Source organism: Cuculus canorus, chromosome 5, assembly GCF_017976375.1.
Source record: "Cuculus canorus isolate bCucCan1 chromosome 5, bCucCan1.pri, whole genome shotgun sequence".
In the NCBI taxonomy this organism is placed as follows: Eukaryota; Metazoa; Chordata; class Aves; order Cuculiformes; family Cuculidae; genus Cuculus; species Cuculus canorus.
Window position 1 is genome coordinate 17,744,741 of NC_071405.1, and position 12,283 is coordinate 17,757,023.

A 12,283-nucleotide genomic window follows, 5' to 3' on the forward strand; every position below is an offset into this window, starting at 1 on the left:
GGGAGGATCTCCACCCTTTCCCATTTACCATCAATAAAACTCTCATCAGAGTTCTCCAAATCCCTCTTCCCCGCTTTTAGTATCACAAAGCATGCTCAGCACTTGAATTATGCCCATCTTTCAGCCAGTTTTGGTATGATATCTCTGTCTACAGTAATAAATATCAATGTCATGTGAAAGAATTGTAATTTTTGGTTGGGAAATACAGCAGGAAAAGAAGATTGAGAAAAAGTTTCTGTTCTTTAAAACCTCTTACTCGCAACAGAGACTGAAGGGAGTTAAACACTTGTCTTTTTCTGGCAACTTTGTTTCAAAGAGCTCAGAATAATTTTTGTATACTAACATGCAAACTGCAAAATACATCTTGCAAAAGCTGCAGAAGCGGCAAAGATTTGTGAAGCTTGATGATGACGGACAAAAATAATAAATTAACTTTATTTTTTTACTACTTAAATTAGCAATAGTTACATGATTCCTGATTTTTACTTTGATTTATTGCTTAATCATTTAATCAGAAGCCCTTAGAGAGTTCTTTCGTTACAGCTAGCATACGAATGTATATTTATTTAACTTAACAAGCAAAGCTTTACAATTTCTTTGCAACAGATGAGGAAAGCAAAGCACAAAATGAGAAGTAATTCATGCAAGGTCACAGTGGCCAGTAGCAGGAGTGAAAACAACACCCAGCACTCCTGTTCTGTTGTTTTTAACACACAGCTATGAAACCTATAACATAAAGTAAAACTCTCATGTTTCAAACAAATCTATTACAGCCCTCCTTGAGGTAAGAAAGTACTATCATTATAGAAGACAATTTTTAAGCCCTCTTGGCCTCCACTTGTGGAAAGCAGTCTTGCTACCAAAATGATGCTTTGTTACTGTAAGTCACTTCCCTGGTTCAAGGCAGTGGGCTCTCTTCAAGCACCCTTCTTATTAGTGCTTCCAAGCCAAGTGCACCACTGTGGCACTGAGTAAATACATAGTTCCTGTCCCAGTGACATCCACCACCAAGTGCAACAGGAGCGAGTCAATGGTTGCAGTCAGATGCAGCACTACTGCAGTGCACTAACCTGCTGCTGGCGAGCCCCTATGCCCTCCGGGTACAGGTGCCAGTGGGAGTGAAGGTATCCCCCTGCCATCCGAAGGTTCTTCATTGTGACCACAGACCCGTATGCCAAGTCTACACGGGGAGGAAGGAGGGAAAGGGCATAAAGCAGCTCTCCTATAAATATCTCTCCCAGCTAGCTTCCAGTGCTCCAATTAGGTGTGCATTCTCCGGCTTTGTTTTGATGAAAGCTCATTTCCCCTTTGACATGTTACTCCACACAGCTCCTTGTAAGCTCATCTTCCATCCCCAACCATGATTCAGTAAAACTATTACATAACATTCATCTGAAACACTTAAAATTCTCCCACAAAGCTTTAACACGAATGGAAGTGTTAGTTCTTTTGTTTTCAGTAATGAGAGGTTTGAGATAGCTTTCCATAAGAATGTATGGTCAAAATAGATCACAACCATTTGAAGAGCACACGACTACTTTGAAACACTCCGTTGCCCAATCCCTAAAGCCATACAACAGGGAAGGGAGGCAAGCTCAGCTATCAGATAGTGGTTGATACCCTGGCTTAAGAACATCTTCCTTCATAGTCTCTCAACACAAGTGAGAGAACTGAGTCTTGGAGGACAGGATGCTCTCCCAGTAGCAGCTCTGGAGCAGGGAACTGCCAGAGAAAAGCTGAAATAATCATAAAGCTAAACCATATTAAAGGTTCAGTAGTCCTTAGCCAACCTAGGGATTAAGGAACAACCACAGAGCAATCTTTCCCATAAATTCATATGCACGCTGAACACAACACAGCTTACCCAGCAGCAGGCTGTGTTGCAAATGAGTTGATAGTTTTCATTTACAGACATTTTGGAAACAAATCCCACCTCTGAACACCTACAAACCTAAGGTGAACAGGACAAATCTCTTTTCATTTTCTCAAGCAACAGAGAGGCCAAAAAAAACCAAGATGCACGCACGCAAACTGTCAAATCCCTCAAAAGAGCATCTTTCCCTCCAGAAGGAATAAAAAACAGTTAGTGACCATGCACTAAAGCCAGTATTATTGTCAGCCTCTTTCTTTTCTGTTGATACATAGAACTGCAAAGAAGAACAGCGTGGGTCTGCCCATGAAGACAAAGGGATAAACCGCACTGTCCAGCACTGACTCACAGGAGACACTGTTTTTATTTAAATCCCTGCATACATTGACAACACTCAGAGTGGTTTATTCCTTTGAATACTCACACTCTGGAATGGAGACATTATGAAGATTGTTCCCAATCAGCTGAGACTGAAATGCTGAACTGAAGAAACCATCCCCAGGACCACTACAAAAGAAAGCAAAAAAGGTGACAACACAAAGTCTGGCAAAACAGGCAATCAAAGCTCTGTCACACATTACCAAATTGTTTTTACAGAAGGAAAAGTATAAAATCAGACATGGCATCAGAAGAAGAATGACTGAATCTAAGAATTCCCTTAGATACACCCCTAATGTGAATCAGAGCAGACAGGCACGATCTTGCAGGAAATTATCCAGAGATGCAAGAACTTAAGATCACAAAAGACGTACACACTGGCACTGCACAAAGCATCATCAACTACCTTTGAAGGTGTATTTCTAGCAAAATAACTGACCCACTCTCATGTTAAGATATAACAAAGCCTTTCTCTGTGGCTCCTTAAGTTTCATCTCTGCTTGCAGGTAAGAGGTAAGACCACTTAAACTGAAAAATAATAGATTTACTTTTATATTTATTTTTTTTTTAATGGTGAAATGGTTATTCACCTTATCCCTTAATGTTGGCCTATGGAACGTTATTACTTGGCCATTTTACTAGTGGTTGTGCTCTTCCCACATAAAAAGCATCCCTTGGTAGCAAGCATTCAGACAACAGTCCTCCCTTTGGGCATACTCAGATTTACTGTTGCAATCACAGTCAAAGCATTCTTCAGGAATGCAATGCCGTTTCAAGGAAAAAGGAAGAAAGAGAAAGAGAAGGGGAAGGGGAAAAGGAAAAAGAGTTGAAACATTTTCAGGTCCAGGAAAGAGAGGAGGGGGAAAAAAAGGCAGAAAGTTTGGTTCAGATATTTGCTTGGCATTTCAGAAAGTCTGAAGCTCAAATTCAGTTTCACTGCCAGCTTGGCCAGAGCCTTTCTCTAAGAATAATGCAGGAGTCTAGGAAGGGAATTAAACAAAGATACAGCTTGTGGCTGTGCTTCTGACACTGAAAGTGGAGAAATACATAATCAATAGCCTTTAATTCAAAGCAAAGCAAGTGATTCTTCATCTGGAGAAAATATTGTCAAATACCTTTTATTTAATACTGTAAAATGAACAGCAAACATAGCCGTGTAGAGGGCAAGCGGGAGCAGGATGAGGCAGAGTACGCGAGCCAGTAAATGCTTCCCAAACATGACCTGTAACAAACACAGACTGGGTCAAATGGCGCAGCTGCAGGAACAACTCCACTCTTTTCTGCACAGGACTCTGAGCAGCAGTCCTACAGCTGGAGCTTGTTATCCAAGCAAGCCCAGCAGGCCGCAGAATTACCTAGAGAGAGGTAAAAGCTTAGACAGACTTTGCTGTGCTGGAGCTGGGATACCTTGAAATTTCAGGGTCTTAGGAGGAAGAGAAAACCAAGCAATAGGAGAGTTACAAAGCAGTAGTAGTTTCCAAAGTGCTGGGCATCTCTAACTTTGGCAAAGGAGCCCGGGCAGTTCCCATTGACAATACTTTGGGAAAAAAGGACCTTAACTTGCTTATCAGAGCGTACATGTCTTGACACAAAATCACAGCAAGGGGATGCCTTTCAGAATAGGAAGTGTCAAAGCTAAGTGCAAGGGAAAATGAAAACTTGTTCTCCCAACAAGCTTCCCTATGCAAATGTGACAGTAACCAGGACTTCCTGGGGACCTAGATATGCTTCATTCACAGAAACCAGCTCACTTAGCCAGGACAGTCTCACACTCCAACTTCTTTTGCTGCTCAGGCAGAAGTTACAGAGAAGTCAAGCAGCAAAACCTGTGAACATTTCAACTGCCTCAATACAAATGCAGAATATTTTATTTAAAACACCTGGAAAGATGGTTTGTACACAGGTGCCCAAGAAGCAATTATATATTCACAGCCTACTGACAATGCTGATAGCAATGTAAAAGAATGGGTAATAAATAGCTGTGCAAGAAGAAAACAGCAATACTTGTTCCCTAAATGCCCACATCTAATTTCAAAGCAAATAAAGGCAGATGTACTTGCTATCCTGTGTATTTTTTTTCACATGGTGACTATCACACAATTATTAAGCTAATCATCCTCCATCCCTTAATACCAGATCCAAGGATTTCAAAAGTAATGGGAAAGGAGCTGAACACATTATAAAAATAAGAACTTAGTGAAGTCAATAAAGGAAACAGTTGCTCAGCTTGAGCACTTAAAGAAAACACTTAATAACCACTGGGCACTAGGAAAAATGCTGATTGATAGTGCATATCCAAGTTTATGCAATGGAGAGGCATATGAACTAATCTCCAGTTCCCTGCTCAAAATGATGATAATATGCTTCAATCTTTGTGAAAAGCTTTTCTTTAACTCCAGACTTCAATGCAAAGTCAAAAAAGGAAAAGCACACGAAAGACAGCATCAAGTAAACCAGAACAGCAGACCAAGACAAGCTGAGAGTTCTAGAAATCATATTAGTCCCAAAAACACTGCATGTAAGTAATCTTCAGTAGTTTCCTAACAAATGCAGAGATAAGTTATTCAGGCTTTCAGGGGCTTAATCCTCACATCAGTTTTTTTCCCCCCCTTGTCAAGCACCAAGGTTGCCAACTAGTTAGTTATTCAGAAAGTATCCACCTTCTGGAGTAAATTTCTTTACATATTCTAACACTCAGGGGCCTGCTGCCTTTGCCGACAGCAGCACAAATGAAATCACTGTGCAGCCGTCTGCTGGCAGAAAGCTTAGACATGATGGATTTGTTCCACCTCAAATGCAATTAACTGACTTTGCTCAAGAAGTGCTTCTCCAGAGCTGGAACACTGCATCTTTGCAGCCTATATCAGATTCACATTAATCAGAGAAAACAAATCACTCAGCAGGAATAGAAAAAGTCCCCCCAAACTCCCACTGTTTATGAGACAAACAGGAGAAAAACAGTAAGTGAAAGAAATAGCATTTTCAAGCTTCAGAAGAGGCTGAGACAAGAGGAAAACTGAACACCTTTTAAAATATGTGCTTGAAGAATTTGTTTTCCTGCTGGTTGCAAGAGAGCTAGTGGTACGTGTCAAGATATTACTCCAAACAGCAGATTTCATCATCCCCAAATATAAAATGCAATATATAAGAACAAGGTACCAAAACACACTAGCAAATTTCTCAGAGCTTAGAAGAACTAAGAGTGTGTGAAATTTGAGCAGGCTATGGCTGCCTTCATCCTCAAGACCCGCCAGGGAGACTGCAAGACGCAGAGCACACCCATGATTCACGACGGACTACAGCACGCTACTGCTATGTGGCCTGGGGACCCATACTCTCATCAAGCAGAGCCTGAGCTTGCTCTGCCTATGCAAAGTAGGTACTGCAAGCCATCCCTCTCTGCCAGGTAGCACGCACTCCTCAGAAGGTCACTTTACAGTGCTGAACAACATCTTGCTTTGGGCCCTTCTACAGCCATTCCCAATGAGCATTTTTAGCCTAGTCTGAAATACAATTCATTCAACCTGAAAGGTAATAGTTTCTCTGAAGAAAAACCAACAACCTTTTTGCTGTGCTCTTATGACTTTATACTTCGCTGACATATGCCGGCTTTTTAAATATATGGCGATAGCTTTTCCATTATAACCTTCATCTTTAATCATCATCATCCACCTCAAATGCCCCTCTTTGCTGCAGACAGAGCACCAGTGTTTGGTTAGTTCCATGGTTGTCAAAAACTAGGCGAATTACAAAGGCAAAAGAAAGCAAAACCAAATAAAGAAGCCCTTAATGTAAAAAAGAAGTTTGTGACACTCACCAGTGACAAGCTGAGGTCCCCCAGCAAGCCCCATAGGTCACAGACTGTGTTCAGGCCAACCAAGAGGACTATGAAAAGGCCAACAAATTTTACCCCCATTGCTCCAGCAAGGTTCATGCCAGTCAGACTCAGCCAGAGCCACCAGGAGGCAGAAAATGGCCTGCAGGACAGATAGGGCAGGTCAGTAAACGTGGTAAGTGATGGCTGCACGAATGGGCATCTGCAATTAGGTAAATAAACAGCAAATTGGCTACACTGCAAAATTACATTCCATCGTCTGTCTTCTCAGGAGCCCATGAGGAATAGAAAGAATTTTTTCATTAATTTTAGAATGATGCAAGGATAGCCCTGATACAAGGGCTTCAGACGGGCCCAACAATGAAGCCTGCGCAGCCCTAGATCTCCCCTTTAATGAAGGGAACATAGAACCAGATGTAAGCTAAAACACTAATGTGAAGATAGTCTGACTCATGAAAGGTCTGAAAATAGAAACAGAACTTCTGCTCCATAAAATGCCAACTTATATCTCTCAGAAAGCTAAGGACATGGCGGAGAACAGGAGAAAAGGCACAACCCCTTTTCCTAAAGCAGAAAGGCCACAGTGGAAAGTATCTACTCAAAGCACAAACAAAAGCTGCAGCAAAAACCCAAACAAATTACAAACTAAAATAATTTTAAATGACAGACAAGATGACAGCAGAATTTAAAACCCTTGACGCATGTATTTTAACAAGACAAAATCCCTGTGATGTGCTAAAGCAACACAATAGCTACAGCTGGAATTTAATTTGCATAAAATCAACTAGTTTGAAAACAGGATTAGCTCTAAGACATGAGAAATAAGTTCAGGTCAAGGTACATTACAGAGCTGATCAAACACTGCCCTGTAACCTAGTGCTTGCACTTGCTGTGAAGCCTGTTGTAGATGAGGATGGCCTTGGATGGCCCCACACAACGCTTCAGGCTGCATTTTAGACGTGTGCTGCAGTCATGCTACGACTAATATGATCAGTTCTTGAACATTTCATGAAACAAAAATTGCTCATATACAACACAATATACTAAGCTTTTATGTCTTTGAATCCTGGATGTGTTGTGGGGAAATTACTCTGTACAGCCCAGCCACAAAGAAGCCTCCTGACATACCCCAACACCTATAAATCACCACTTCTCTCTGGATGGGTCTACAGCAAGTATTCTGAGTAACTTAACTGCTTTATTCAGAAACATCCTGGCTGTATTTCTCTCAAATTTTTGGTAGCTCAGCTAGCAGGATTTTGTAAGTGCTTAACACAGATAAGCTGTGTTTCTCCAGCCCGGAGACAAAACTTACTGGTGCAGGACAACAAACTAATATTTTTGCCATTAAGGAGCAAAGCCTTGAAGAGGCTCCAACCATTCTTCATTCCTCTTCCTCTGACCTACAATGCCCTATGCTAGTTTTCTTTCCTGTCAAGTTTTAACACCATTTAGCCTTCTTTTTCAAGATTTGCATAAACACTACTTCTGCTGAAATTTCCTTTCATGCTAATATAATCTATTTTAGTCTTTCCCCTGTTTTACCCCAGACATGATACTTCCTCCCTAGTTTCGCAAATCCTCACACTAAACATTTCTCTATCCTACCACGGAGCCGCTTCCACCTGCAGATTTCCTGAAACAATCTCATCTCAGCCATTCACCCAGGTGACCAAGTAGCAGACACTTTCTAGTACTTTATCTGTGTGAAAGTTGAATACCTAGAGTTCAACAAAATTATCACCTTACCTGTCTGCACAGCTGTTACATTTCACCATACTCAGAACAGCTCCCATGAGGAAGAACATTAGAATGGGGTCCAGCAGAATATATTTGGACAAAGTAATACAGCCTGTATCTGCAAACAAATGCACAACGTAAAAAGCGCTTGCTGTTCCAAAATTAGTCTATGATTGCAGGAAGCCAGTTTCCTCAGTGTAGTCAGGACAAGAGAAATTTAAAAAACAGAAGTAGATCACAACATTACCGCTTCTACTTGGATAAAAAATGAAAAGAAACCCTCACAAAAAGCAGGCAGTACAACAACATCTGTGAAACGCTATTTGGGAGGTGCTGCTAACACATTCAGATGGGTGTGCTACAGATGGCAATGATCTACCTACTAAGGCACTAGTACGGTGCCAGGAGACACCACAGAAGAAGTCATTCTTTCAGACGTTACCTATCAAAAATGAATATGACTTCGATATTTTAAGTCTTCACGCCTCAGCTATCTGCATGTCCTCACAAAACCCCAATTTGGGTAACTCTATCTGCAATGTTAATTTCTCCACTTGGCTCATTTCAACAAGGAATTTTATTGATTTCTTACTGTGATCTCTTCAACAGTAATGCAGTAGGCTATTAAATAACTCTATAATATATACAAGGTATTAAATACCTCTATAATATATGGGAGACATCAATATTTCACTAGTGGGCAAAATTATTCCCAACCACCCATCTTACAAAAATTCTTAAAATTGAGGTGAAATTTAATCCCACACTGTGGTTATGCACATAACAGAAGCATCTATGAGCTAAACAGGAGTGTAAAATTCTCAGAGACCAACAATTAAAATGCTTCATATATACAAGGCAGAATTACCTTGCTTTTGGGAACCTCCCTCATCAACCCAAATATCCCCTGGCCAGGTAATATACAATAACCCAGAAATTAAATTAATTGAACAATTAAACTGCTCGATTTTGCTGTAGCAGGAACACATACCAAAAATAAGGATGAAAGCTGTGAGTAAAGCTGCTGGTAGCGATTTTGACAGTTCCAACACTGTAAGGTAGGCAAAAGGAACCAGGCAGGAGCCAAGGAATGCACAGAACTGCAAGAAAAGAAGATAATGGGAGAAGTTATAAACCTCCTCAAGGTGAACACACACTCACACCCTTCATTCATCTTCCACACCTGCCACAACAGGAGTAACTGAACTGACTCACTAAGTGCATCAGACAAAAACCAAATGAGCAAAGATACTGTTCCAAGAAGTACAGCTGCTTACTCCATTCTGTCTCTAGAGATGTCAGTAACAACAGTCGGTCATTCTCTTGCTAGACTACATCAGATATTCATAAAAAGATATGTCAAGTAGCCGCACCACACATCCACCATACCCAACTTATTTTAACAAGATATTAGAATACGAAATCTAAGAACAAAATACACCAGTACTTTTAATCTTTAGCTGAACAGTATCATGTTCCCTACACAAATAAGACTGTTCAAGAAAGAACAGAAATCAAAACAAAGGAAAGCAGCATCACAGTAAAATTTGTTCTCTTTTATGTTTGGTTCTTGCACTCTTCCCACTTTTGGCTCAAGGAAATCTAGATCCACAAAATGCTGGAGATCCGTGAAGTAAACCAAGAAAAATCACCTTCCCAGTTTTTATCCTTCTTTCTAGACACATGCAATTGGCCACTGTTTCTTTTGGGGTTTTTTTGTCTCATATTATCTGTTGTCAGTTTTATGGTTCCTGGTCTTCCTAGATTGCTGCACAGCCAGGGGTCCTGACAGAAAATCACTCTGAACAGTCATTTCCACACACCTTTTTGCTCCCTCAGCTTATGCAGTGCAGTGTCACTGGTGGTGGCAAACTGCAGGTGGCAGTGGATGATTCTGGCTTTTTGATCCTTGGCTCTCCAACAGAGCAGCCAAGCACAATCAAGTCAGCAGAAGCCCAAGCTCAGCAAAGTTCCCTTTGCAGAACAGATAAGACATTTGTGCCGCTCAGGAGTATAGACCCATTAATTCGCTGCAAGAACTGCTCTCAATAATCACCTTGCTTTCTCACCTGGCCTCTCACAGACAGATGTTAAGACTTCTTCACAATACAAACACTAATGCCTTTCTAAGGAGCTTAAAGACAAGGTACAAAGCTAAACAGACCTGTGATCTGATCCAGGAAAGCTGCTCTTATGACATAACACTCTGCTCTGAAAAGCACAGGAGAGCCAACCAGCTTGAAACAAGCCTGGAGCCTTACCCCTCTCATTCCCACATAGTTGTGCTGTTCATATCTGTCCCCAGGCTTTTGGAAAGGAAATGTACCATCATATCCACTAAGGTAGCCAGCAAGTCCAATCAGCATCTGAAGAGGAAAGGTGAAAAAACTGGTCAGAGAAATCACATTGGAGGAAGGAGTACCCAAGGCAGCAGCAGGTCAGATTTTCATAGAAGCCAAGTCTGATCCAGACAGTAACTAGTTAATTCAGACACATTACCCAAACCAGAGTATATGTACAGATTCCATATGCATACATACTGCTTTTTGTCTAAAGGCAAAACCAGAAGGGATCTGGCTGATGACTATAAGGATGACTGCAAACTCTACAGAAATACCAAGTGTGAGACTTAGCAGAAAGAATTCTGTCCCTGTAGACTCTCTCATAGTTCCCTATCCCTATAGTTTAAGAAGATTCAGCCTGAGAAGATAATCTTTCTGAGGCTGAAGGAGTGCACCTTCATCAACACAACACACTGTTGCTAGAACAAGTTCTTATATTACAGAATAGCAAGTGAAGGCTTTCAGGGCCCTTTGCAGTAGGCGTCTCAATTGCACAAAAGCTATCAAACTGTTTGATCCCTTTAAATCACAGGCTTCTGTTAAATACCCCATCCAAACCACCTAAGAGCCATGCTCATTTTTTAGCATCAAGCTTTTCAAATACCCAACATGCAAGACTGTTTTGTTTTCCCATAGTCAAATCATTTCGTAAAGAAGAAAAGACACCAGTTGAGGCTCTGGATAAAGGATGCATGATGCCAACAACAGTTAGGAAAGGTATTGGCATTCCTGACGTTTTTCAGCCAGAAGGAAGGGGAAGACTTTTCTTGGCCCATTGCCACAGCTTCTAAAAGATGTAACAAAAGAGCAGTTTACCTTCCCCAAAGGGGGGTGGACATCAAAGAAGAAGGTCCTATTAATGTAGTAACTTCCCATCTTCCCAAAATGAGTTTCATCCCAACTGGGAAAAAAAAAGAAAAAATAAACATAAACAAGACAATACCAAATAACCTGATACAATGCTGAAGGCAGTAAAAAAAACAAACCAAACCAACCAAACAAAAAAAACCACAAAAAACCCCAGGAAGGTCTTTTTACTCGTGCTTTTCATCACACTGAGGGTTAGTGCCATACATCCTATATTGGATGATGCATTAAATTCACTCAGATGTCAGGGAGAGTGCTTCAGTCATTCCAGGCAGAGTCATGTGTTGGAAGGGACCTTAAAGCCCATTCAGCTCCAATCCTCCCTGCAGAGAGACATTTCCCACCAGACCAGTCTGCCCAAGGCCCCATCCAACCTGGCCTTGAACACCTCCAGGGATGGGACAGCCACAACTTCCCTGGGCAACGTGTGCCAGTGCCTCACCACTCTCATGGTGAAGAAATTCTTCCTTATGTCTAGTCTAAATCTGCCCTTTCCTGGCTTAAAGCCATTCCCCCTAGTACTACCACTACAAGCCTTTGTGAACAGTCCCTCCCCAGCTTTCCTGTAGCCCCTTTCAGATACTGGAAAGTTGCTATAAGGTCTACTCGGAGCCTTCTCTTCTCCAGGCTGAGCAATCCCAACCCTCTCAGCCTGTCCTCGTATGGGAGGTGCTCTGATCATCTTTGTAGCCTCCTCTGGACCCGCTCCAACAGCCCCACATCGTTCTTATGCTGAGACACAGTTCTCCAGAGGAGGGTCCTTTTCAAAGAGCTCAATGCCAGCGCTCCCAAACCTCTTGTCTGCCCTTCTGAGCCGAGATGCTATAAACCACCCTGCGACCCACAGATCCTCGAACTCCCTCCGCGCTCCCTCCTCCGCACTGCGGCCCGGGAGCCGCCAGGACCCCGCCACAGACACGGGGCCCCCGGAGCGAGGCGGGCGGTGCTTGGAACGGGGCAGTGCGGGGCAGCCGGGGCTCGGCCGTACCAGACGTGCGGCGGCTCCGGCAGGCGGTGGAACCGGGAGGCGAAGCTCAGGAGGGTGACGAGGCCTAGCGCCGCCGGGTGACCCCGAACCGCCGCCGGAGCGGGTTGCGCCGGGCCGCCCTGCGGCCGGCGGGGTTCCCGGGGACGCAGCGCCCCAGCCCGGCTACCGCCCCCCGCCATCCGCGGCGCGCGGCGCAGCCTGGGACGGGGCGGGGCAAGGAGGCGTGGCCACGGGGCAATGGCTGAGAATGGGCGGGGACAGTG

The 12,283-nt window shown here is 42.8% G+C and overlaps 1 protein-coding gene across 3 annotated transcripts in view; it reads right to left on the minus strand.

Annotated features, from left to right (window-relative positions):
* POMT2 (protein O-mannosyltransferase 2) overlaps positions 1-12,219 on the minus strand; it is a 30,839-nt gene extending 18,620 nt beyond the window's left edge. For all 3 annotated transcript variants that reach the window (XM_054068435.1, XM_054068434.1, XM_054068433.1), the window contains exons 1-9: positions 12,021-12,219; positions 10,982-11,066; positions 10,085-10,189; positions 8,815-8,923; positions 7,833-7,941; positions 6,066-6,225; positions 3,364-3,470; positions 2,295-2,377; positions 1,071-1,180 (exon numbers count right to left, since the gene is read on the minus strand). In XM_054068435.1, coding sequence (XP_053924410.1) covers positions 1,071-1,180; positions 2,295-2,377; positions 3,364-3,470; positions 6,066-6,225; positions 7,833-7,941; positions 8,815-8,923; positions 10,085-10,189; positions 10,982-11,066; positions 12,021-12,199 — 1,047 coding nt within the window. In that variant the 5' untranslated portion in view covers positions 12,200-12,219. The remainder of the gene's footprint in view (positions 1-1,070; positions 1,181-2,294; positions 2,378-3,363; positions 3,471-6,065; positions 6,226-7,832; positions 7,942-8,814; positions 8,924-10,084; positions 10,190-10,981; positions 11,067-12,020) is intronic.
* Between the last annotated feature and the right edge of the window lie 64 nt (positions 12,220-12,283).